The sequence below is a fragment of the Macaca thibetana genome, chromosome 9 (genome assembly GCF_024542745.1).
Source record: "Macaca thibetana thibetana isolate TM-01 chromosome 9, ASM2454274v1, whole genome shotgun sequence".
NCBI classification, from domain to species: Eukaryota; Metazoa; Chordata; class Mammalia; order Primates; family Cercopithecidae; genus Macaca; species Macaca thibetana.
In genome coordinates this window covers 17,716,866-17,744,446 of record NC_065586.1, presented here as the reverse complement: position 1 = coordinate 17,744,446, position 27,581 = coordinate 17,716,866, and the positions used below count along the sequence as shown (strand labels likewise).

Genomic DNA, 27,581 nt, shown 5'->3' with positions numbered 1-27,581 from the left:
GTCTCCCAACTAGCTGGGACTGCAGGCTCACTCATTCATCCATTCATTTATTCACTGTCTCAAACACTTAGAATGTCTAAGATCCTGTACTAGGAATTGTGGAAGACACAACAATCAACAGGTAAGATTCTCACCCTTCTAGCAGCTTCCATTCAAATACAGCACTCTGGACTAAACCTTAGAAAGCAGAGCTTCAACTTCATCATTTATTTATTTATTTATTTATTATTTTTGAGACACAGTCTTGCTCTACCCAGACTGGAGTGCAGTGGCACAATCCTGGCTCATTGCAGCTTTGATGTCCTGGGCAAATGTGATCCTCCCACTTCAGAATCCCAAGTAGCTGGGACTACAGGCATGCGCTATGACTCCTGGCTCATTTTTCAATTTTTTGTAGAGATGGGGATCTCACTATGCTGCCCAGGCTGGTCTTGAACACCTGACCTCAAGCAATCCTTCTGCCTCAGCCTCTCAACGCTCTGGAATTACTGGCATGAACCTCCACACCCAGCTAAACACTGTTATTTTGACATACTCTCACTGAGGTAGGGAAGACAAGTCATATTGCCAAGTAATAAATGATGACATGGGACATCTACCTCACAGGTCGGTTCTAATGAAGGAATACGTCAGTAAAGCACTTAAAAATAGTGTTTGGCGGCCGGGCGCGGTGGCTCACGCCTGTAATCCCAGCACTTTGGGAGGCCCAGAGGGGCGGATCACAAGGTCAGGAGATCGAGACCATCCTGGCTAACACGGGGAAACCCTGTCTCTACTAAAAAATACAAAAAATTAGCCGGGTGTGGTAGCGGGCGCCTGTAGTCCCAGCTACTCGGGAGCTGAGGCAGGAGAATGGCGTGAACCCGGGAGGCAGAGCTTGCAGTGAGCCGAGATCGCGCCACTGCACTCCAGCCTGGGCGACAGAGCAAAGTCTCCGTCCCCCCCGCCAAAAAAAAAAAAAATAGGGTTTGGCATATAGAATGATCATTTATGTGTTAAATAAATAAAAAGTAGCAATAGTGAAATAATTTATTGTTTTAAATTAATTGGGACAGAATAGAATATATTAGAATGCAGTAAATAGTAAGGGTGACTGTAATTTAACTTTGGCTATAGTTCCACCATAACTCATTATCTGGTATATCAGGGGAAGTCACAAGTTTGAGAAACACTGTCACACTACAAAGACTAAACAAGATCATGAGTTTAATTCTCATATTTGCCTGTTCACATCACAAAGAAAAATGCTACCCTACAGATATAACCCACACAAGTGAAGGCAGCTTACACCAGCTAAGAAGAGCCTCTTGTACATCTCTCTTCCTAATTCCATGATCAGTGTTCAGTGATATCACTGGTAGCTTGAAATTGGTCATGGTGGGAGAATTTACACCACAGACGTTGGCAAATGCTACAAATCAGGACTTCCCCACTCCTCAACCCTACTCCACAAAGGTAACTGATTAAACACTGACCAGCATACTACTGCCTATGCTCAAAACTGTGTACAAGTTTTCACCAAATAATAATAATGAATTCAAGATGAATATTCAGCCATCATCAGTTCTGGAAAAGCCTGTGGGCATACATTCTCAGCTGTGAAATAGTTGTGGCAGCTTTCTTTACAGAAAGCATGAGATTGTTGTCTAGTAAATTCAAAAACCCTAAGATCCTATTTCAGTTCCTTGCCACTCATTGCATAAATCTGACAATAAATAAATTTCTATATTTTATACAATGTAAATGTTAAGAGAGTTATTTTGTCAGAGGACACAACTAGAAAGCTGGATGGTTTAAATTTTTTTAACTTTTTTTTTTTTTTTTTTTTTGTAGAGATGGGGTCTTGCTATGTTACTCAGACTGGACTTGAACTCCTGGACTCAAGCGGCTTTCCCACCTCAACCTCCCAAAGTGCTGGGATTACAGGTGTGAGCCACCATGCCCAGCCCACTGGATGGTTTAGAGATCATTTTTCCCTCTACCGCCGCTTTACAGACTTATCTAACACTGGACAAGTATTGCTAAAATCTTAATATTATCCATTTTTAAATATTCTATTTTTAAATATTGAAAAAATGTTCCCATCTAAAATTCCTAATCTTCAGTTTTTCAATCATATTGTGGTCCTCCTCCCCAAGAGATATATGGTTAGACTAGAAAATGTTATTTAATTTACAATATATTTTATACAAAGGTAATTATATTATTTGTGTGACTTATGACATATATTTCTAGATATATTTTACTCAAAATATATAATATATAAATAAATGCATGCTGAATTCTTCATGTTCTGTTATTCTTATCAACGTCCCTGAAACGTTTATTTATTTTATAATATATATAAAAATAATATACTATTGAATATGTGTAAAGAAAATATATACAGTAAGGTAGAATGTCAAGATGCATATGGTTATCTCATTGCCAAAAAGAAATAATCCTACACTTTGAAATGGTCTGAAATGCCTCTACCGTATTTCCTCCTTTATTCCAAATACTCAGGAGTTTTAAGTGCTTGGATACAGACAGGAGCTAGCAATCCCAGCAGGAGCTGGATGACAGGAACTGATGCCTAATGGATGAAACTTGAGTCATTGCATTCTGAAGAACCTCCGTCAGCCCAGTTTATGCATATTTATTAGTGTAGTTTAAGAGCCCTGGAGCGTCTAGACCAGGAGCTCCCCAAAAGGCAGCATCTGCCTGTTTCTGCTCAGCTTTGTACCCCCAGCACCGGTGGAGTGCCTGGTATTGGTATGGCACAGATCCACCATAAAGATTTGCTGAATAAAAGGTGGGAGGAAGTTCTTTTCTGAAATCTATTAGCATGAGGGAGCAATGAGCATCCTGGGGGAAAAACCTGCACTAAGGCAAGGAAGTCAAAGCATGAAAGCTCGGCCCAACCATTGACTCTGGTTCCCACAGAGTCAATGGGTAAAATGTGGAGCTCTGCACAGAGTCTACCACTCAGATGCCCTTCTGGCCCAGTCCTGGAGGGAGCCCCTTAAGCAAGGCCGTGAGGATTGATTCCACTAACACACCCTGGAAGACATCAGAAGCACCTGGCAGCACAGGCTGGGGACCTGCATAGCTCAACAGTAAGAGAGGATGTAATGCGATATTAGGCCCCACAGAGGGTGCCAGTGCAGTCTGGCATGGCACAGTCCGCAGTGCTTGGGCAGACAGCACCAACAGCAGCAGCAGTGCTTCAAAGCATGCCAGAGACCATCCAGGTACCAGTAGCATCAGGGGTCACCAGGCAGGAGGAAGAAAGGGCATGTTTTAATCCGTTTTCATGCTGCTGATAAAGACATTCCCAAGACTGCGAAGGAAAGGAGGTTTAATTGGACTTACAGTTCCACATGGCCAGGGAGGTCTCACAATCATGGCGGAGGGTGAGAGGCACTTCTTCCATGGCGGCAGCAAGAGAGAATGAAGAAGATGCAAAAGCGGAAACCCCTGATAAACCCATCTGATCTCATGAGGCTTATTCACTATCATAAGAATAGCATGGGAAAGACTGACCCCCCATGATTCAATTACCTCCCCTGGGACCCTCCCACAACACGTGAGAATTCTGAGCGATACAATTCAAGTTGAGATTTGGGTGGCGACACAGCCAAACCCTATCAGGGCAGATGTGTGATTTCAAGAAGATTGTGTTTATGATCTCGTAAGAAGTCCCTGAGAACCTCCAGCTCCCCCAACTACCCACCTACCCACCTATGCACACACATCCAGAAACAGAAGGATTTAGGGTCCCAAAATAGCAAGTGGAAGCAGAGCATGAGAAAAGTGGTGTTCTTCTAGATAGGACCTTACTATTAGTATACACACAATGTCAACAACAAATGATCAAGAACATCAGCTAAGCCAGTGGCTTATGCTTGTAATTTCAGCACTTTGGGAGGCCGAAGCAAGAGGATCACTTGAGCCCAGGAGGTTGAGGCTGCAGTGCACTGTGATCATGGCACTGCCCTCCAGCATGGACAACAGAATGAGACATTCTCTCAAAAAACAGAAGAGAAAAAGAACATCCACACATTATGCAGGTGATCAGCTCTCTTTGACCTAAGATATGAAAATGTAAATATTGAAAATCAGTGACCTATGCCTTTAATTTCAGACTGGGGCCATAAGCTTTTCTTGGTCCATAATAATATGCAACACAAGGCTTGGTATTATAAAGTAACACATGCTGAATACTTTTATTCCCTTATTCCTATCAGTCTCCCTGAAATATTTGTTTCCAAAGTATTCTGTGACTTACAAGTGTCTCATTTAATATACTAAAATTATTCACAATTATTTTGACCACTTAGAAAGAAGAAAAAAACAATTTAATGCCAAATTGTTAAAATCATATAAAGCTGTCAAAATCAAAGGGAGCCTTCACTGAAAATTTTTATAGCACCTGACATGCTACCTCTGTTGGCACCCAACTCACTCCAATATAGCTTTTGGCCCAATCTGTGTAATCCAGACAGCTGGCACTTCATTAGAAGATATAAATCAGAAATTCTACCCTTCTCTTACCCCAGTCTAGTAGATGGCCACTTATTTCTTGAGAAGAGGAAAAAAAATCCTAGAACTAACACACTTTCCTGAAACTTCCTTCTTCTAAATAGCAAAGGGTGGGTAGGAAAGGAAATACCCTCCTCCCCAGTTTGGCCCCGGACACAGTGTTCCTCATACTCACCCCTGAGCACATTGCAAAATAACACATTATGGAAATCTAGCTCACACTCGGGACTCATCTTGTATAATAAGCTATTTCTTAAAAAGAACTAAAGAGGAACTCAAAATGCCATTCATTTTATTCAGAAAAAAAAGCTGCATCCTTTGTTTTTTGTTGTTGTTGTTTTTTTTTGTTTGTTTTTGTTTTTTTTGGTTTGTTTGCTTGTTTTTGTTTTTTCCTTTTAACCTCTATGACATCTCTTACATACTATTTGGTTAAAATGCCATGAGTCACATTTCAAGAAAATTTGGAAAGCCAGTTCCCTTAAGAATTTGGATTGACCTGTGCTTGGATTGACCTCTCTGCTTTTAACTTGATATTTATGACAGCTCCTAGTACTTCCTATAGTAAGGGGTTCTCAGAGTGGGCATCAGAATCGATGGCAGAACTTTAAAAAATTACAGATGCCAGGTTCTGTCTTCCAGTCTGTTGAACGGTAGGTAGAGCTCATGCATATGGATTGCAAAGACACTTTGATGATCTCTGGTGGAAATCCATGGCTAAGAATCCCTGTATTTGTGATAACCAGTGGCCCCCGATTCAATGACAATAGCTTAGACGTTCAATAAAAATTATAGTTGGCATTCATTTTCAGAAATTATATTTTGGTAAGTCAATACCAAGAAGAAATAACTCAGAGAGAAACAGTTCCTTTTCCTTCTTCCTTCCTGCTCTGCAAACTCCCAAACCTGGGTCAGTCCTAAGGCTTCTATCTTTTCAACCTGCCAGGCCCAGATTTCTGAACCTCAGTGAGAAAAAACATATAATCTGGATCGGCTGCAGAACAAATTCCTGGTTCCAGTTTGTGCTGCACACTCAACATCACTCATCCATCTGTCTCCCTGTCTCTAGCCCACTTCATCTCCATTCCCCACAGCAGTTACCCCAGAGCGTCCCCCATTATTTTGGGTCCTCTCCCTTCCATCCATCTCCATTGTTCTCAGCAGAAAACTTGCTTCCTATTTCATGAAGAAATTGCAGCATTATCTGGCGTAAATTCCCCTTGCTTGCTTTCTCCCTATCCACTCCTATTATTTTCCCAATTGTCAATCATCTGGGAATTGCTAATTTTAAAGATTAGTAGTGCCTGGGCCTCACTCCAGAAAATTATGATTTCATTAACTGGGTGCATCCTAGACATCCAAACTTTCAAATTTCCTTAGTTGATTTTAATGTACAGCCAAGGGTAACAAGCACTGCTCTTAATTAGAGATATAAATCAGGGTCTCTCAACGAGGTTTCCTTTTTTAAAATCCAAATATGCCTAATCCCATCCCCAGAGATCCTGACCCAGTTCATCTGGGGCAGCTGTGTTTGGCACTGATATTTTTAAAGAACTCTATTAAGTGCTTTTTTATATGTTGGAAATACCAGAAGAAATACAATAGAAACAGAAGTCGAAAAACTTTGCTAGCTCAGGTAAATAAACATGTTGACTATCTTGTCTAATTTATTGGTTATTTATAAATTAACCAATCTGTACCCTATAGATAATTCAATTTTTCTTCATTAAACATTTAAATGTTAACTGCTTTGGGAAAATAATTGGTAAATAATTTTTACTTGTAGTGCAAAAAAGGCTTTTTAAGCATAACTACACCATACAGAAATACTAATAGCTTGGATGACATCAAAATTTTAAATTCCCTATATGAGAAACACCATAGTAAAATTAAAAGGCAAATGAGAACCCTGAAATATACACTCTACACCTATGACAGGCAAAACTTAACATCCTCACTATTTATAGAACTCATGATTCAGTAGAAAAAAAAAAAGGAAGTAGAAGAAGAAGAAGAAAAGAAAAGAAAAATGGCCATACCAACAGAAAACCAGATCAAGGACCTAAATATATGATTTTTTAAAACTACAAATAGCCAATAAACCTATGAGAAGATGGCAAACACAACTACTACTTTCAAAAGCAAATTATAAAGGCGGCAAGGTACTCTTTTGCCTATGCCTACGATACTATTTTGAAAGAGAAGAAATGGAATAAATTTCCACTGTTGCAAGGTTGTAAGGTTAAGGAGAAACAGGTATTTCCTTACATTGCTATTTAGAGGGTAAGTTCTTTAGAGGGAACAGTTTAACTACACATAGCACAAACCTTAAAACCTTGCATGGACTTTGAGCCAGAAGTTCTGCATCTAAGCATTTGACCTAAGGAAATAAATAATCATCTATACTGCTGAGGCGCCTGCAGGCACTGACTCAAGTTTCTGGTATTAAAAGACCACGCAGAAGGCATTGGATGAGGGCCATTGGGAGCAGATTTATTTGAAAGCCTTACCCTGCCAACATCATAGCCGGCAACTCTCGCTGATGTGATAGTGGAAACCGCCTCCTTTGCAGGGCGCTGAGGTTTTCCACTCAAATAGCCTGTTGACCTCACCTCTAGCCAGCCATCTCTGAACATGCAGCTCTCCCTAATGCGGCCAAACCCCTCTTGCCACACCGCATGGTACATACGATCCCTTTATGGGTCCCTCTACATTCCCAGCATGTGTAGCCAGTCCCTAGTAGTCACTTTCTTCTGGCAGTGTTCTTGCTGAGGAGTCCGGGCATGAGCAGATGCTCCAGGTCTTCTGAGGACATTCTGCAGTCATCATCCTGATATCATTCGGCTCCCATCCAGAGGCAGTTAACTCTCTCCATACCCAGCTTCTGTTTTGCCAGTCACCTCACTGAGAGGTTTCTGACTCCTACACGTAGCCCAGGGCGCTTTAAACACAGCCCACCTGCACTACACATGGACATGTGCTTTAACCGTGACTTGTCTGCCCTGCCCAACTCAAAAGCACATCGCCTTATGCATTCTAACCATATCCTTGTCCTTCTCAACCCTTTTACTTCTGAACGAGACTTATAATAGCAAGGTTTATCATAACTAAAAACTGGAACAAATCTAGTTGTTCAACAACTGGGGATCTGCTAGCTATATTATCATGGTTCATTAACATAATGGAATATAATTCGACCAATAACACCTTCTACACAATAGAAGATGTAATAACGAGGCTGGGCACAGTGGCTCACACCTGTAATCCCAGCAGTTTGGGAGGCGAGGTAGGTGGATCATTTGAGGTCAGGAGTTCAAGACCAGCCTGGCCAACATGGTGAAACCCCATCTCTACTAAAAATACAAAAGTTAGAGGGACATGGTGGTGCACGGCTGTAGTCCCAGCTACGTGGGAGGCTGAAGCATGAGAATCGCTTAAGCCCAGGACCAGAGGCAGCAGTAAGCAGAGATCATGCCACTGCACTCCAACCTGAGCAACAGAGCGAGACTGTCTCAAAAACAAAACAAAATAAAACAAAAAGAAGATGTAATAATGAGAATGATGCCCACCATACATTAAGAAAAAAAAAAAAAAGAGTTGCAGAATAGGTTTTCTTAATAGATGAATGTACATCAAGATGCTAGCCAGTTATAAATTTCTATTGTAGGGTTATGGTTCGTTTACCTTTTCTTTTTCGTTTATCTCTATTTTATAACTTTTTAAAATGAGTATGTATTCTTTTGGAAAAATGAAACATTAGAAAGAAAAAATTCAATATGGCATGTTAAAAGGGTTATCTGTTTTTCAAAGATGTTGAGCCTCAAGCCAGTGTGTACCCCACCAAGATGGGTTACTCTGCCTTCAAAGCTGAAATTGCCCAGAGCAGCAGTAGCAGTCACAAGACCTTAGATGGGGGCTCACTTTGCCTCTAGGTGGTGCAGTCATGATTGCCAGGGAGCCGGGCCTGGAGAGAGAGTTGGCAACCTATCTATCTCTCCGTAGAAATGGTAGCGTCCTAGAAACAGGTATGGTCACAATGCTAAATGAAGCCCTAGATTAATGATTTTTAAACATTTAGCAGAGGAACCTTTTTTTTCCCCCAAATGAAATCTCACATAAAACATCAACACTTAAACACACAAAAACATTGTTGATCATGATGAAGTTCTCCCTTCTCCCAAACACACACATACAACACACACACACACACACACACACACACACACACACACGCATGCATGCATGCAAATTTTCTTTCCTTTTTTTTTTTCTTTTGAGACAGAGTCATATTCTGTTACCCAGGCTGGAGTGCAGTGGTGCCATCTCAGCTCACTGCAACCTCCGCCTCCTGGGTTCAAGCGATACTTCTGCCTCAGCTTCCCCAATAGCTGGGATTACAGGCACCTGCCACCACGGCTGGCTAACTTTTTGTATTTTTAGTAGAAATGGGGTTTCACCATGTTGGCCAGGCTGGTCTCAAACTCCTGACCTCAGATGATGCCCCCACCTCGGCCTCCCAAAGTGCTGGGATTACAGGCGTGAGCCACCGCGCCCGGCTGCATGCAAATTTTCACAGTTACTCTTGAAGTGACATTATAGGTTTCTGAAACGACAAGTTAATGAACAGTAGTCGGTATTAAGAAGGCAACTTGCCTCCCAGCACCAGGTTTGTTGATTCAAGGTGTGAAATCCAACCAAGCTTAATTTCGATATAGGAGTTAAGAAGAAGTTATTCAGGCAGATATGAGGGTATGGGAGTCCTTGGTAAAGTTTCCTTTTCATGAAAAGCAGCCCCAAATCATTTTCTTTTCTAGGAAAGAGCAGCCTGTAAAATCGAGCTGCAGACATAGACCAGCAAGCTAGAAGCCAATAGGAATGGCCAATAGGAAAAGGCCACCTGGGACTAGGCATGGTCCAAATGGTGGCTCCATCTTCCTTCTCTTTGCCAGCTGTGTGTACAGTGAGGAGCAGGCAACATGGCACCAGCCAACTGGAAAGCCTATTTGCATAATAAGATTAGGGTGGGGTGACCAGCCTTTTCTGGGCACTATGTAAACATCACACCCAGTCCAACCAATCTGTGAGCCCTATGTAAATCAGACACCACCTCCTAAAGCCTGTCTATAAAACCCAGTGCACTCTGTCATGGGCCGGAATTCCCATTGAGAAGCCCCTCTGTCTCAAAAGAGAGAGAGCTGCTCTCCTTTCTTTTGTCTCTTAATCCTCCGCTCCTAAACTCACTCCTTGTGTGTGTCCACTTCCTTAATCTTCTTGGCACGAGATGATGAACTTGGGTATTTACCCCAGACAACAACACTGCTTCATTTTCACTTCCCAAACATGGCCATTTGCTACATACACACCTTAGTTCTTGGAGGCCCAACCTTTCTCCTATGTAGAAAGCTTTCTTCACCATGTCTACCTGTAAGCTCCCGCAAATCCAAGATCTTCCCTTTAGTCTTTTCTTACCTTCAACACCTTAGATAAAATGAAGTTTTCCTTCATCTGTGGCACCATAATCCTTTAGCTATTATAATCTATTGTACCACTTTGTAACAGGGTGTCTGGCCTACGCTGCAAGTCCTATTCAAATGAGTCTCGACGGTAGGACTGAAATCTCCCTCTCTAATCATGGACACTCTCATGGGTCTGTTTGCACCCACTGGTTTTGATGGGGGTTGAGGAATCTAGGTGGTGATAGGTAGAGGACTCTAATGGTGGCCAGGAATGAGGTTCAGGCCATATAGCTAAGCCTGATCTGAGGATCTATGAGACCCCCATGAAGAAAAGCTGCCTCAAAGAAGGAGTCTGGCTCTGCCACATTCAGCCACAAGGTCTATAAGTGCGAGGGGAAGTGGTGGTTTGCCGGGGAGTAGAATGGCTGTTATCTGAAATCACTGAAGCCCAGCCAATCTGTTGGTACATATACACTCTAAGGGCTAAAAGGCTGTTGTTTCCAAGCAAAAACAGTTATTCTAGTGCTCTGTTTGAGACCTCTTTAGAAAACTAGAACTCAGTGGCAGGAAGCCAGTATTCCCACTAGCAGAAGAAAGGAAGTCAATCTAAAGCACCAGCAGCACATCCACCAATATCCCAGACACAAGCAACCGCAGCACCAACAGCATTTAGAGCAGAGCCAAGCAGGAGTGGTAGAAAACAGCATACGCCGAGGGGTTTGCGCATGAGAGTAAGAAACTGAGTGCAAAGCAGATGCAGCAGGGTCGCCAGCAGTCTAGACCAACAAATAAGGGCACAGGAGACCCACCGTGGGTCTGGTTTAAAATGGGAGCAGTAGGTGGGCACAGTGGCTCACGCCTGTCAACCTAGTGCTTTGGGAAGCTGTGGCAAGCAGATCACTTGAGGTCAGGAGTTAGAGACCAGCCTGGCCAACAGGGCGAAAACCCATCTCTACTACAAATACAAATATTAGCCAGGCATGGTGGTGCCCTCCTGTATTCCCAACTACCCGGGAGGCTGAGGCAGGAGGATCACTTGAGCCCAGGAGGCAAAGGCTGCAGTGAGCTGAGATTGTACCACTGCACTCTAGCCTGGGCACCAAAAAATTAATTAATTAATTAAATGGGAGCAGGAAGAAGACAGTGAAGAAGAGGAGACAGAAGTCCTCTTCTTTCACAGGCTATTCTTTGTATTCTTATTATTTGTACACGTGACTGGGGGTTGGCATTCCTAGGTACCACATACATCTGTGAGATTGCCGTGCTGCAGAGATCCACACGTCAGAAAAATGCTCCCATACGCGGTGCAACCACCATGAAACGCGGCAGTTAGAAGCTGCTGCATGATAATTACTTGATACTGAGAAATTTCCACTGGTAATAGGAGGTTCGTAAAAAGGATTCCTTGGTCCAGTGAAGACTGTTTTAAGCATAAGCATATTTCATCTGCAGAATAACTTTTATTTAAAATTTTTGAAAAGGAAAAGCTACACAAAGATAAAAGTTTTGTAGCTTGGAATGAAGATGGTTAGGATGCTGTAAGAGTGTCCATAAATCCATACATTGTAGATGATGTTAGTTTCATCTAACGTAAAGTCCAGACTGCTACTAGCTAACAGACATGGATGCATTTCAGACTATCTGGAAAGAGCAAAGAACATATTCACTTTTCCCACATTCCTAAAGGGAGTCAAATGATTCTAGATCTTGTTCATCCCCCACCTCTAGTCAATTTTTTTAATTTGCAAGTACCACCTGTAGTGAAACCATATTTATGGTATACTTGCTTAGGTTCAGAATTATGTATTTAAGATTTACACGTTAATGTATTTATATATTAATTCACATTCCAAGGAATAAATGATAAAACCTCATGGATTCAAAAATTACATAATTTATATCATTAATCTCATGTTGAAATCAGTGTAGGAGACTATTTGGGTTCGAGGTTTGCATAAAAATTTAAAGTATGTATCATTCATATTTACAAAGGCATTTCAAGTGACTGCTAGTTTTTTTAAGTGTGAATTTATTAAACAGCTGAACTATCAAATCAGACACTAATCTTCCTAAATTTGGATGGAGAACAGCTCAAGAAGAAGGCTCTTCAAGTGAGAAGCAGTTGTACAAAATATTCTAGAGTCTTCTCCCCCAGATCCACTTCTTCTTTGTCTTATTTCAGTTCTCAGTGTCATTGTTGAAGTTATGGATACAAAGAAAATTCCCCTTTAAAAATCCAACTAATGGCTGGCCACGGTGGTTCACACCTGTAACCCCAGCACTTTGGGAGGCCAAGGTGGGTGGATCACCTGAGGTCAGGAGTTTGAGACCAGCCTGGCCAACATGATGAAACCCTGCCTTCCCTAAAAATACAAAAATTAGCCATACATGGTGGTGCATGCCTGCAATCCCAGCTACTCGGGAGGCTGAGGCAGGAAAATTGCTTAAACCCAAGAGGCAGAGGTTGCAGTGAGCAGAGGTCATGCCACTGCATTCCAGAGCAAGACTCCATCTCAAAAAATAAAAATAAAAAATAAATAAATAATTCATCACTAACAAAAATAAAATGTCATTAACTTATTCCTGAAAAGATACACGTGTCTTTCTTTTTTAAAAAGACCTTTAAACTTGCACAGGAAATTTATATTAATATAGAAAATACAGAGTCATCAGAAACCATCCAATTTAAAGCTGGGTGCAGGTGTGCACACCTAGAATCCCGGCTACTCAGGAGGCTGATGCAGGAGGATCTCTTGAGCTCAAGAACTCTAGATCAGCCTAGGCAACACAGCGAGACTCCAGCTCAAATTTAAAAAAAAAAAATCAAATTTAAAAATAGATTTGAATTTCTAAGGAATCTAGAGATGTAGCAAAGGATTTGGAGATTCCCAGCTCTCCTGAGTTTAAGACAAATACTCCTAACTCTGGAGGGCAGATGTGACTTGGGTGGGCTTTCTGCTCAACAGATGGCCCCAACTGCCATCTTATCAACCTACATGTCACCTGTGTTATGTTAGACATAACAGACCGTCATCTCCCTCCCAAGGATGAAGTAGAAAGTGACAGGTTCAGATTCTGCAATTTCCTAGTGGCCTCCACCTCAGTTTTGTTTTCCATCTGAGCAGCAAGAGTGACTGGAAGGTACTGGTATCTGACCGATAAATGACTGACGGGCTCCAGTGGTGACCCCGTCACTCTGAAGCTGTCTCCTGAGCCTCACTCAGTTGACTCCATTCACCCCATCAGAAAACAACTGACAAACCTTACCCATTTCAAATGCACAACATGACAAAATCTTAGCCACAAGGTAACTAGCATACAAATATTGCCAATTAAACACAGATACTACTGCATGAAATTTAATAAAAGTTGGAGTAATTTATGACTAAATAAATAAAATATTCTGTTAACAAAATACCTTTTTGTAAGGGCCAATCTGTATTTAGTTTCAACTCATCACTTTGGAGGAGATGTGGCATATCTTGTTGGGTTTTCTTTAAATTTTATTTTTTTTATAGGGATGGCATCTTGCTATGTTGCTCAGGCTGGTCTCAAACTCCTGAGCTCATGCCATCTTCCCATCCTGGCCTCCCAAAGTGTTGGGATTACAGGCGTGAGCCACCACACCCAGCCATAGCTTGGTTTTATTAGTGCGATCTTTGGTATTTTTATAATTCACAATTAAAAACACATAATTGGGGAGGGGGGAGGGACAGCATTAGGGGATATACCTAATGTAAATGACGAGTTAATGGATGCAGCACACCAACATGGCACACGTATACATATGTAACAAACCTGCACATTGTGCACATGTACCCTAGAACTGGAAGTATAATTTAAAAAACACACACACACACACACACACATAATTATCTAGGACACAACTACCACAGTCATATTAATTCCTGTAGTAAAAGTCTCCAAACTAAGCTTTTTATTAATTCATTTAAACATATGGTTTAGGCCGGGCGCGGTGGCTCAAGCCTATAATCCCAGTACTTTGGGAGGCCAAGACGGGCGGATCATGAGGTCAGGAGATTGAGACCATCCTGGCTAACACGGCGAAACCCCGTCTCTACTAAAAAAATACAAAAAACTAGCCGGGCGAGGTGGCGGGCGCCTGTAATCCCAGCTACTCGGGAGGCTGAGGTAGGAGAATGGCGTGAACCTGGGAGGCGGAGCTTGCAGTGAGCTGAGATCCGGCCACTGCACTCCAGCCTGGGCGACAGAGCGAGACTCCGTCTCAAAAAAAAAAAAAAAAACATATGGTTTAAAAGACTTCCTAGAAAAATATACATCTAAATAATTTACTTGGATAATTTCTTGCTGGAATAAACATTAAGGTTTTTGGTATTAACTATTTGATAATTTTTAATTTATCAGTACTACCAAAATGCAGATAGGAAACAAAAGCAGCTATCTAGCTATCAAGGTAGGTTTAAAAATAATTATGTTTAGATATCTTCGTTTACAGTCTTCTATCAGTAATGTTAGCCCTAAGAAAAGGTATCGTCAAACATGTTGTCACATAACAGAGTGGCAGAAAGGTGAAAGATATATCAAACTTTAAAAAATATTCATATTTAAAAGAACACTTACTCTTTTGACTCCCTCTAAGAGGATATATCCTGAGTTTTTCAATAATATCAACCACGATCAGGGATAACAGAACCAGAGACACGGGTAGGTCAGGTAACATATCAGGTAAGACATCAGGGGACCCATTAATGCTCTTTTGAACCTGTTTAGAGAAAACCATTCAGAAGCATTAAATTATTGTGCTTTGTTTGCTCAAAATGCTTTCAATAGTCTGAATGCAGCACTAAATTAATTATAATTACATTTACTAAAAAACTAGAAGGTTGGTTTTTAACTTGTCAGGTTTTAAACTCCACAAGATATTGAACCATTTCTAAAGCAATCATAAAGATTCATATCAATGGAAGCCTATTTTCAGTTAAAGACAGACCTTGGTAAATGCATGTAAAAATGTAGTAGTGGGCTCCCTGTAATATTGAAGGGGTAACTCCTTCCAACTCTACTGCTGAGCAGAGTTTCTAAGAATCCAGTCTCAAAGAGCTAAGGGAACAAATTTTAACATTTAGGATCTTCCAAGAAGACAGAACTCAGATAATTCCGGCTAGACTTTGGGATACTTCCTTCGCCTGCTTAAAGTGTTTACAAAAAGCTATGGCAAGACCAGGTGTGGTGGCTCACACCTATAATCCCAGCACTTTGGGAGGCCAAGGTGGGAGGATTGCTTGAGCCCAGGAGCTCGAGAGCAACCTGAACAACAATTTTCCATGTCTATGAAAAATTTTCCATGTCTATGAAAAATTTAAAAATTAGCTGGGTGTGGTGGCACACACCTTTGGTTTGAGCTACTCAAGAGGCTAAGGTGGGAGGATCACTTGAGCCCAGGAGGTTGAGGCTGCAGTGAACTGTGATTGTGGCACTGCACTCTAGCTTGGGTGACAGAGCAAGACCCTGCTCCACCAAAAAATAGAAAGAAAAACAAACCACAATAACAAAAAACTATGGAAAGCATTGTATCAATGATGAAATATTGAAAGTTTTCCCTCTGAAATCAGGAATAAGACAAAGATACCACTATGGCCATTTCTGTTCAACATTGTCCTGGAGGTCTTAGCCAGGGTAATGGGCCAGAGAAAGAAAGAAACAGTGTAGGCTGGGTGCTATGGCTCACACCTGTAATCCCGACACTTTTGGGAGATGAGGTGGGTGGATTACCTGAGGTCAGGAGTTCGAGAACAGCCTGGCCAACTTGGTGAAATCCCGTCTCTACTAAAAATACAAAAAAATTAGCCAGGCATGGTAGCACATGCCAGTAGTCCCAGCTACTCAGGAAACTGAGGCAGGAGAATTGCTTGAACCCAGGAGGCGGAGGTTGCAGTGAGCCGAGATCACACCATTGCACTCTAGCCTGGGTAACAGAGTGAGACTCCGAAAGAAAGAAAGAAAGAAAGAAAGAAAGAAAGAAAGAAAGAAAGAAAAAGAAAGAAAGAAAGAAAAAGAAAGAAAGAAAGAAAGAAAGAAAGAAAGAAAGAAAGAAAGAGAGAGAGAGAGAGAGAGAGAGAGAGAGAGAGAGGGAGGGAGAGAGAGAGAGAGAGAGAGAGAGAGAGAGAAGAGAGAAAGAGAGAAAGAGAGAAAGAGAGAGAGAGAGAAGGAAAGGAGGAAAGGAGGAAAGGAGAAAAGAAGGAAGGAAGGAAGGAAGGAAGAAAGAAAGAAAGAAAGAAAGAAAGAAAGAAAAGAAAGAAAGAAAGAAAGAAAGAAAGAAAGAAAGAAAGAAAGAAAGAAAGAAAGAAAGAAAGAAAGAAAGAAAGAAAGAAATTAACAGTGTAAATATTGGAAAGAAGAAAAACAAAATGTCATTATTCATAGACTATTTGACTGTACACAGAGAAAATCTCCCCCAAATGGATAAATTATTTCTAAATACCAAAGACAAAAGAGTTCAAATATATGAGTTGTTTTTAAAAAAATGATACTATTCAATGCCACTTCAATCAATATTGCAACTTTTTGTGGAAAAAGACAGGCTGATACTAAAATTTATATGGAAATAAAAAAGGCAGGAAATTCTAGAAGAAAAAGAACCAGCTAGGAAGATTTACTCTTCTGGATACAAAGAACTAGTAGAAAGCTGCAAGAACTAAGACAGTGTAGTGTTGGCATAGGAATTATGTATATCTGCACTTGATTTATAACAAAGGTGGCACAGCAGAGAAATGTGGGCAGGATGGACTTTTTAGTAAATGGTGCTTGGTTCATTGAATGTTATATGGTGAAACAAATTAACTCACTGCTGCACAACATACACAAAAATCAATTCCAGACGTATTGTGAATCTCAAAAAGAATGAAGAAACAATACAGCCTTCAAAATATAATTAGAAGGCTGGACACAGTGACTTACACCTGTAATCCCAGCACTTTGGGAGTCCAAGGCGGGTGAATCACTTGAGGTCAGGAGTTCGAGACCAGCCTGGCCAACATGGTGAAACCCTATCTCTATGAAAAATACAAAAATTAGCTGGGTGTGGTGGCACACACCTGTAATTCCAGCTACTTGGGAGGCTGACAGGGGAGAATCACTTGAACCCAGGAGTTGGAGGTTGCAGTGAATAGAGATTGCACCACTGCACTCCAACCTGGGTAATAGGGCAACACTCCATCTCAAAAAAATAAAATAAAAGAAATAAATTATATGTATATGTGTGTGTATATATATTTTATATATATAAATAATGTATATAATATATATTTTATATATATATATAAAAAAATTAGGGAAAGATGTTAAGACTTTGAAGTTCAGATTCACAATGACGAAATCTTCTGCAAGTGACCCAAGCACTATCCATAAAGGAAAGAAATAGATAAACCACACTATTTTTAAGTTAAGAACTTCTTTTCATGAAAAAGATATAAAAGTGTGAACACAAGTTACAGAGAGGAAAGATATTTGCAATACATATAATCAAAAAGGGCTTGTGTAATCTGAATATGAAAATGAGTCTTCCAAATAGATTTTTAAAAGATAAGCAACACAATAAAAAATGGGCAAGATGAAAAGATGCTCAACCTCATTAATTACGGGAGAAATGTAATTTAAAAGTACAATGCGATTCAGGATCATACCCACCAGAAGAGCTGAAATAAAAAGACATGATGATGCCGGGAGTGGTGGCTCACACCTGTAATCTCAGCATTTTGGGAGGCCGAGGCAGATGGATCACGTAAGGTCAGGAGTTCGAGACCAGCCTGGCCAATATGGTGAAATCCCATCTGTACTAAACATACAAAAATTAGCCAGGCGTGGTTGTGGGCGTCTGTAATCCCAGCTGCTGAGGAGGCTGAGGCAGGAGAATCGCCTGGATCTGGGAGGCAGAGGTTGCAGTGAGCCAAGATCACGTGTGCCACCACACTCCAGCCTGGGCAACAGAGCAAGACTCTGTCTCCAAAAAAATAAAACACAACGCAAGTGTTGGTGAATGCTCCTTCTCTGCTGGTGGGTTCTATAGAGATGCTATAGAAATCAGCACAATCTGTGTGGAAAGCTGTTTGACCTTATCTCTCACAATGTAACATTTCAGTATCTCACGATTCATCAATTCTGCTCCTGCATATGTAACCAACAAAAATGCTTGCATGTGCACACCAAACGACATATTCACAGATGTTCACAGCCGCATTATTTGTAATTGCCAAAACTGGAAGCAACCAAGATGGCGACCAAGAGTAGAACACAGAAGTAAATTATGACCTTTTCATAAAATGAAATACTCTACAGCTGAACACGAGTGAGCTTCAGGTATTCCCAGAAACACAAATGACACTTACAACCATATTTGAAATAAAAGAAGCCAGACATCATTTGATTTCTCCTTGGAAAAATTTCAAAAACAGGCAAACTAGCCTGCAGTATCAGAAGTCAAGTTAGAAGTGACTTCTGGAAAGGAGGGAAAGGGAGTCATTGAAAGGAGCATGAAAAAAGAATGAGCAAGCAATGGGTTTCTGATACAAAACTAAAATAAAATACTAAATGCAAATAAAGGAGCGTGGGCATGGAGCTGGCCAAGGTTTCCTTCTTGACCTTCACCTGAGCGATGCTTACCCAGGGATTGTTTTGTGGTATTCCATTGTTACTGTACTTTTTCCTTTCGTGTACTTTTCTGTTTATGTGTCATACTTCGGTGAAAATTAAATAAGAAAAAAAAGGAAAGGAAAGAAAAAGATGTAACAATGGATGAGACATCATAAAAAAGAACCAAAAAGGGCTATCGAGCTCCAGATATGCCATCAGTTTACCGCAGTGATGTTTCTTAAAAGGTTGTAAACTAAATTTTTAGTTTTTGGGAACCTTCCAAATGATTTACAAGGTCTTTGGGAGGGGAAAAGACAGCTCTACATTGAAATATTCATCTGTTGCAGTTCACTGGATGCAAAGCACATCTGTGTGACCTCCCAAAATGATTCTGTGCATTCATACATTGTCCTAATGTAGCATCTATGATGTATTCTAGCAGCACCTATGATGCGTTCTGACAACCATGTAATTTCTAATGTCATACGTTACTTGGTACTGCCCTCTCACAACACTTGTGATACTTGTTCTAATTGCCTGTTTCTATTTCTAATGTCAGAAAATTCTACCAGAGACCTGCCATATTTCCTGAGTCCCCTATGCCCTGTACCTAACAGTGCCTGGCCTGTAATATACACTTAATGAATATTTGCTTCACATATAAGTGAAATATCACAAGATAAATTAAGTCATTTAAGTAAATTAAGTATGCTTTGGGAAAACAAAAGTTATCTTTCACAGCACCTTGCAAATCAATAGGAATAGTGGGGCATTCTTCTCTGACCTTCTTGGATAATGAAGTACTTACAGTCTGAAAATTCTGCCTAAGATATTCCTGCCCTGCAGGTATCTATCCAAGACTTTTTGAAGCTATATATAGTCAAAACATAAACTCATCATTATTTTCAAATAAATAACACATGCAAATTATTATCAATGGACATCTTATCAAAGGTATTAAAGCCTAAGCGGTCCTTCCCTTAGATCCTGCTGTATTCATTTAGAGTTGAGGACAATCGTGAAAAACATCAGGTTGACAGAAGAAACAAATACAGATCAACTTTCACATTTTTCACTTTTTAAATGTTCAAATATCATTTCTGTCTCTCACACACAAACACAAAATTAATTTTTAAAAATTGGCTATTGGACTTTCCTTCACAATCACAGAGGTAACAACGGTCTTAGTACTTTAAATAACGTATGTTGTAAACTGGAAGAAGACTGGATTACATAAATGTCAAGAACTTTGTTGAGCACGCTGCTCTATCAAATTCCAATAACAAGAAATTATAAAATCTCATAATCTTGTAGCAGAAGAAGTCAAAATTCCATACCTCAGTCACTGCTATGGAAAAGGTGAGGCAGGGCAGTGTGGTGAGGACCACACACATCATCAGAACAGGTCTCCTAGCAAAGGAGAAAAAATAAGCCAAAGCAATCATGGACAAGATCGACAGTTCCTCTTACATTCTGCTAATTTTGCAGTTCCTGTTCCATTCATCTATAGTTTTTCTAAGAAGCTGCTGCTTCCCTATTTCCATTTCCCAAATGTTTGCGTATGGCAAAGAGGAACCCGCGCAGAAACCAGAATGCTTCTTCTAGAACAAAGGGGTGAGAGATTTCCAAATAATTAGCAAACCACAAACTATTAAAAGCATCAAATCACAAGTCAAATGACATTCAGCATGTTCATAATTCATTAATTAAAATCCTGCCCAAGAGGTGAGGCTGTAGTGACCAACTGAATAAATGAACAGCATGACTTTCAAGTTATATTATATCCCATGTTGTAAAATTTATTTTTCAAAAGTACATTTAGAGATGATAAATTATTGGATATTTAAAGATCACTTAAAAACATTTAAATTTTTTTACTAGAACCAAAAAAACTATACATACATAAAAATGACATAATTTTTCAAACTTGTTTTTGGACCACTTCTTAAACCTTGCATGATCAACCAATCCAATAGCTATTGAGATATAATACATAGAAAATAGTATATCTTATGACACAGAAAATTTAAATGTGGCCGGGCACGGTGACTCACTCCTGTAATCCCAGCACTTTGGGAGGCCGAGGTGGGTGAATCATGAGGTCAGGAGATCGAGACCAACCTGGCTAACACGGTGAAACCTCATCTCTACTAAAAATACAAAATATAAGCCAGGCATAGTGGCAGGCGCCTGTAGTCCCAGCTACTTGGGAGGCTGAGGCAGGAGAATGGTGTGAACCCGGGAGTCGGAGCTTGCAGTGAGCCAAGATCGCACCACTGCACTCCAGCCTGGGCAAAAGAGTGAGACTCCGTCTCAAAAAAATAAATTAATCAAATAAATAAATAAAATAGAAAATTTAAACGTATGTTTAGCATTCTTAATTTACGGGACAACAAAGGATACTTATTCAAAGGTTTTCTACAATGAAATATTTACCTTCTTTTTGATTCGTTAATATGTATTATGTTAATTCCATTTATATAATGTTTTCTACGTACAAGCAGTGTTGAATGCTTTCAAATTATTAATTTCTCCACATTCATAAAAAGAATGAAATCATGTCCTTTGCAGCAACATGGCTGTAGCTGGAGGCCACTATCCTAAATGAATTAACACAGGAACAGAAAACCAAATACTGTATGTTCTCACTTACAAGTGGGAGCTAAACGTTGGGTACTCGTGGACCTAAAGACGGGAATAGGCACTGGGGACCATTACAGAGGGGAGAGTGGAAAGGGGCAAGGGTTGAAAAATTACCTATTGGGTACTATTCTCACTACCTGGGTGGGGGGATCAGTCACACCCCACACCACAGCATCATGCAACATACCAGTGTAAAAAACGTGCACACGTACCCCCTGAATCTAAAATACAAGTTGAAATTATAAAGAACAAAATAACAGAGAACAATTTCTCTTTGGTGCTGTCTTGCCTCCCCCATCCCAGTGCCATCTTAGACGTCCTAGGTGTAAATATAAGTTAGAAGATGAGATTACCCCTCTCTCATGGCCAGACCTAGTACAACCTGGCTAAGACTAGTCTGATGGAATTTTCAACTGGTAGCTTTCTCTGTTTGTCTGAGCTGAGATCCAAGTTCCTACAACACTAAGTTCTCTAAGTAAGATTGGACAAGTCACTCATAAAGATCTCTTCTTCTCAACTTGACCTCTAAACAATGACAATGCCCCAGAGACTATTCCCAGGCCTGTTCTTTGTCTGTATTATCTTCCTGGATTATCTCATCCTGGCTTCAAATACCACTTATTTGCCCAGGACTGCACAATATATTCTGGTGCTTTTCCCTGAACCCTGACTTGTCTACCCAATTGTTAGACACTTCCACTTGGCAAAGACACAAAGACACAACTCAGACTTACCATGTCCGAAACAGAACCCAAGTCCTCCTCCATACTTGTTCCAGTCCATCATCTAATCCTGTCTGATTTACTGCCAATGTCCATTTCAAACTCCTTTTCTGCCAACACCGTAGTTCATCCACTGTCACCTCTCATCTGCCATATTTCCTAACTGGTTTCCTGTTGGTGGTTCTATTCTTGCATAGCAAAAACATTGTCTTCATGTTTTTTTAATGAAATCATGCTTTTAAAATGTAAAACCCATCTTGTCAATGCTCCAACATTGGGGAAAGGAAGGAGGTTATTGGTTAATGGGTATAAAGCTTCAGCTTTGCAAGATGAAATGAGTTTCATGGGTGGATGGTGGCAATAGTCACACAACATTGTGAATGTACTTAATGCCACTGAACCATACCCTTAAAATTATTAAGATAGTAAATTTTACATTGTATGTTTTTTATCATAATTTTAAAAAATCTTTGATGAACACACAATGTGATTAGAATCAAATTGAATCTTATTATCCTAGTCTACATGCTGTGCATGATGTGGTTTCTCTTATTGCTCCTACTCTCATATATAGTATAGGAAACACACACAGGCGCACACACACACACACACACACACACACGAGTTGTATATGTAGCCCTTATGACTACCTAGAAATCTGCTGATTCTTTGTTTATTGTTTGTCGTCTTCCTCTTTCCTCATCCCCCGAGGTAAGTTCTGTGGAAGGAGGGACCTTGTCTGACTTGTTTGCTGCTTTATTTCCAGCATCTAGAATAATGTTTCTGAATCATTTTTGTGTGATGAAATTTCTGAGAGTCTAGTGAATCCTATGAACCCTTCTCAGACAACATTTTTAAATGAGTAAAATAAAATACACAGATTTTTAGAAGATAAATCAATTATATTGAAATTATTCAAATGTTAAAAATTACCTAAAGTCTTTCATTAAAAATTGTATACAGTTTATGGTTCTTTCTTAAAGAATTATGTAGTAATCCAGATTCTTTTTAAAGTTTAAACTTGGATGAGAAAGAATTTACATCATTTCTTTCATTAACCTCATAACAATATATGTGTCTATCTATGAACATGTCTTTTTTTATTTTCTTTGGAGCAGGCCAGGCCTGGTGGCTCATGTCTGTAATTCCAGCACTTTGGGAGGCCAAGGTGGGTGGATCACTCGAGCCCAGGAGTTCGAGACCAGCCTGGACAACACAGCAAATCCTCATCTCTATAAAAAAAATATAAAAATTAGCCAAGTGTGGTGGTGTGTATCTGTAGTCACAGCTACTTTGGAGGCTGAGGCAGGAGAATCTCTTGAACCCTGGGAGTCAGAGGTTGCAGTAAGCCAAGATCGCACCACTGCACTCCAGCCTGGATGACAGAGCCAGACTCCGTCTCAAAAAAAAAAAAAAAAAAAAAAAAAAGGAGTACTTAAGATCTAGTAAAAATTGTAATCACTCATAATTTCAAGATAGTGAAGATCATAAACCATATACTGAAGTCTCTCCTACAACTGTTGTGTCATACAAAAAGATCTGTGATATATGGTCTGAAAAGCTCTATGCAATAAACTTACAAGTCCTACTAATACTACTGTGGTTTGTTACCAACATCTACATCAGAAAAGACTGGTAGCTTTCAATTAGAGGTTAATGAAAGAAATAACGTAAATTGTTTCTCATCCAAGTTCAAGAACTTCATGATGCTAGAGAATGTCCAACACATAGTAGGAATTCAATAAATACTAAATGAATGGACTCATTAGTAATTAAATGACAACCCAAGTTTATGTTTTATTTAACCAGAAGTTACATTAACCTGTGTTTGAAAATCTTGACTAGGATATGCTTTTTTATATATATATATATATATATATATATATATATATATATATATATTTTTTTTTTTTTTTTTTTTTTTTTTTTTTTGAGATGGAGTCTCGCTCTGCCACCTAGGCTGGAGTGCAGTGGCTGATCTTGGCTCACTGCAACCTCTGCCTGTCAGGTTCAAGCGATTCCCCTGCCTCAGCCTCCTGAGTAGCTGGGATTACAGGTGCATGTCACCACACCCAGCTAATTTTTGTATTTTTAGTAGAGGCGGGGTTTCACCATGTTGGTCAGGCTGGCCTCAAACTCCTGACCTCGTGATCCACCCGCCTCAGCCTCCCAAAGTGCTGGGATTACAGGCATGAGCCACCATGCCCAGCTGGATATGCTTGTAATTTATTGAGTATTATGGATCAAATGGTGTCTCCTCAAAAAGATATGTTGAAATCCCAAACCCTAGCACTTCAGAATGTGATCTTATTTGGAAATAAGATCTTTATGAAGATAATCAAGTTAAAATAAGATCATTAAGGTGGGTCCTAATCCAATATGACTGGTGTTCTTATAAAAATGGGGAAATTTGGTGACAGAGTTGCACAGAGGGAACTCTATGTGAAGAAACCCATGATGTGTACCATGTGATGATGAAGGCAGAAATCAGAGTGATGCATTTACAAGCCAAGGAGCATCAAAGATTGCCAAAACCACACCAGAAGCAAGGAGAAAGACATGGAACAAATTCTTTCTCATATCCCTCAGAAGGAAGCAATCCTACCAATATCTTGATCTCAGTGTTTTCACCTCTGGAATTTTGAGGCAATACATTTCTGTTGTTCAAGCCATCCAGTTGGTGGTACTTTGTTACGGCATTTCTAGGAAACTTACACCAATTTTGCAACTGGAATGTGGAATGCTGCTGTAACAAACACCTAAAGATGTAGAAGTGGCTTTAGAATTGAGTAATGAATAGAGACTGGGGGAGTTGTGAGATGCATGATAGAAAAAGCCTAGATTGCCTTGAAGAGACTGTTGGTAGAAACACAGGTGTTAAAGGACATTCTAGTGAGGGCTCAGAAAGAAAAAAGGAGGGATATAGAGAAAACTTTTAGCATCTTAGAGAGTAGATATATTGTCATGAACAGAGTATTGTTAGAAATATGAATGCTAAGGTACTTCTGGTGAGGTTTAACCTGGAAATGAGGAACATATTATAGGAAACTGGAGGAAAGGTGATCTTTCCTATGAAATGGCAGAAAATTTGGCTATACTGTGCTCTGTTGGATAGAAAGTAGAACTTGCAAGTAATGAACTGAGATATTTAGCTGAGGATATTTCTAAGCAAAATGTTGAAGGCACAGCCTGTTTCCTCCCTGCTATTTACAATAAAATGTGAGTGAAGGAAGAGAGATAACTTGAAAAAAGGAATTTTTAAGCAAAAAGGAATTAGAACTTGAAGATTTGGCAAATTCTCAGGCTATCCATATTGCAAATGATAAGAAAGCATGTTTGGAAGAGAACACCAAGGTTGTGGTTTGTGAATCCAGTCAACCATCTCAGCATAAATACTGCTGGCCTGGACTGAAGGGGGCAGAGATAAGATGAAACGAAGAAACGCTGTTGGACTTCTAGGACTCTAGGGAGCAAATGGGTTGATAGAGCTATTTGGCTGCAAATGTGTTATCTTTCAGAAAAGAAAAAAATGACTTTGACAGTGGTTCCAAAGCCAGGGAGACTGGTGCTATAACCACAAACCCAGAGGTGATCAACCTAAATCCACAGGGCAGAGCCATCACCATCCAAGGCTGAGTGGTTGGGGCCGCTACCCTCACAGGCCTGGATGATGGGTTCAGAGGAATCAGCATCAAGACACAGAGGATTATTTTTAAACCTTAAAAACTAACGGGATTTTCCTTCCTCGCTTTTGAACCCCCTTTGCGTGGGACCCATGACTCCTCTTTCCTTTCCAAATTCTCCCTTTCGGAATGGTAATGTCTATCCTGCCTCACCATTGCATGTGGGAAGCAAGTAACTTTTTGTCCAGCTTCACAGGTTTGCGGATGGAAAGAAACTCTGACCCAGGAGGAATCATATCCCACGTCTTGCCTATAACTTGTTTGGATGATTTAGAGGGAAAGTTTTGGGATTTTGAGTTGATGGTGTGTAGTCGAGATTTGGGACTTAGAGTTGATGCTGGGATGATTAGGACTTTTGGAGGTGTTGAGATGAATGAGTCTATTTTGCACACCAAAAGAACATGAATTTTGAGAGGGTCAGAGAGTGAAATCCTACGGGTTGAATTATATACCCCAAAACAGACATGTTTAAGTCCCAACCCCCAGTGTCTCCGAATGTGATCTTATTTGTAAATAGGGTGTTTATAGAGGTCATCAAGTGAAAATGGGGCATAAGGGGAGACTCGTATCCAATATGACTGATGTCTTTTTAAAAAGGGAAAATCTGGGACCAGGCGTGGTGGCTCATGCCTGTAATTCCAGCATTTTGGGAGGCCAAGGTGGGAAGATCACAGGTTCAAGAGATTGAGACCATCCTTGCCAACATGGTGAAATCCCTTTTCTACTAAAAATACAAAAATTAGCTGGGCATGGGGGCGCACGCCTGTAGTCCCAGCTACTCGGGAGGCTGAGTCAGGAGAATTGCTTGAATCTGGGAGGCGGAGGTTGAGGTGAGCCAAGATCATGCTACCACACTCCAGCCTGGGAGACAGAGCGAGACCCCATCTCAAAAAAAAAAGGGAGGGTGGAAAATCTGAAAACAGACATGCAGGTGGGGAAGACTAAGTGAGGACACATAGGAATAATGCCATGTGAAGACGAAGGCACAGATCAGAGTGATGCATCTACAGGTCAAGGAACACCAAAGATTGCCAGCAACTACCAGCAGCCAGGAGAGGGGCATGAACAGAGCCTTCCTTACATCTCTCACAAGGAACCAACCTGCCATCACCTTGATCTTAGACTTCTCACCTCCAGAACTTTTAAGTATTTCAGAATTTGAAACAAATTTCTGTTGTTTAAGCTACCAAGTTTGTGATACTTTGTTATAGCAGTCCTAGGAAGCTACTACAAGTAATAGAATTTAGGTTAGAAATATCACAGACACTTCTTTGAAAGACTTTTCATGCTGCAAAGAATGCAAGTTTGCGACCATGGTACGATTGGCTAAAGAAAAGGACACATGGGCATGGTGTAATTTCCACATGAAAGACCAAGTTAGGGTACTGCCCATAGACCTCTGTGTGCATCATAATAAACTGGCAATGAGAAGGACCCTCCTAGGAATGGGACCCATTAAGGATGAACTAAGTAAGCTCAGCCACGTTGGGTTAAAAACTCTTGTTTGTGCAGCAAGCATCCTGGCCCCGAGATTTCTCATAGACGAAGCATGGTGGGTGGAAAGGATCAGATGAGAACTTGGGAAATGACTCTCTGCTCAGAAACATAAATCCTTTTACCAAACTCATGAAGTTAAAGTTTCCGTGCCCATCTTTCAAGGCTCTCCAAAATCTAGTATTAACGTTCCAACATATAATAACTCTCGGCTCTTTACGACAACTCAGTGAGCTCATATTATACCACAGGCTAAGCGCTACAGGAAAGAATTTTACCTATGACAACCTCACAACAACCCTCTGAGTGAGGTATCAACCCTATGGCAATTAAACTGATGTTGAAGGCTGAATTAATTTGCCCAAGATCCCATGGCTGGGAAGTGAAAGATGAATTCTAATCCAGGTCTTGTGAGCTCCAAAACTCACAGCCCGAACCACTCTGCAATGCTG

The 27,581-nt window shown here is 40.4% G+C and overlaps 2 protein-coding genes across 2 annotated transcripts in view; one reads left to right on the top strand and one right to left on the bottom strand.

Moving 5' to 3' along the window:
* TRDMT1 (tRNA aspartic acid methyltransferase 1) overlaps nucleotides 1–27,581 on the top strand; it is a 687,969-nt gene that overhangs the window by 29,141 nt on the left and 631,247 nt on the right. The gene's annotated exons all lie outside the window — the stretch shown is intronic.
* TMEM236 (transmembrane protein 236) overlaps nucleotides 1–27,581 on the bottom strand; it is a 47,328-nt gene that overhangs the window by 8,016 nt on the left and 11,731 nt on the right. The window contains exons 2-3 of the mRNA XM_050805421.1: nucleotides 19,925–19,997; nucleotides 14,580–14,721 (exon numbers count right to left, since the gene is read on the bottom strand). Coding sequence (XP_050661378.1) covers nucleotides 14,580–14,721; nucleotides 19,925–19,997 — 215 coding nt within the window. The remainder of the gene's footprint in view (nucleotides 1–14,579; nucleotides 14,722–19,924; nucleotides 19,998–27,581) is intronic.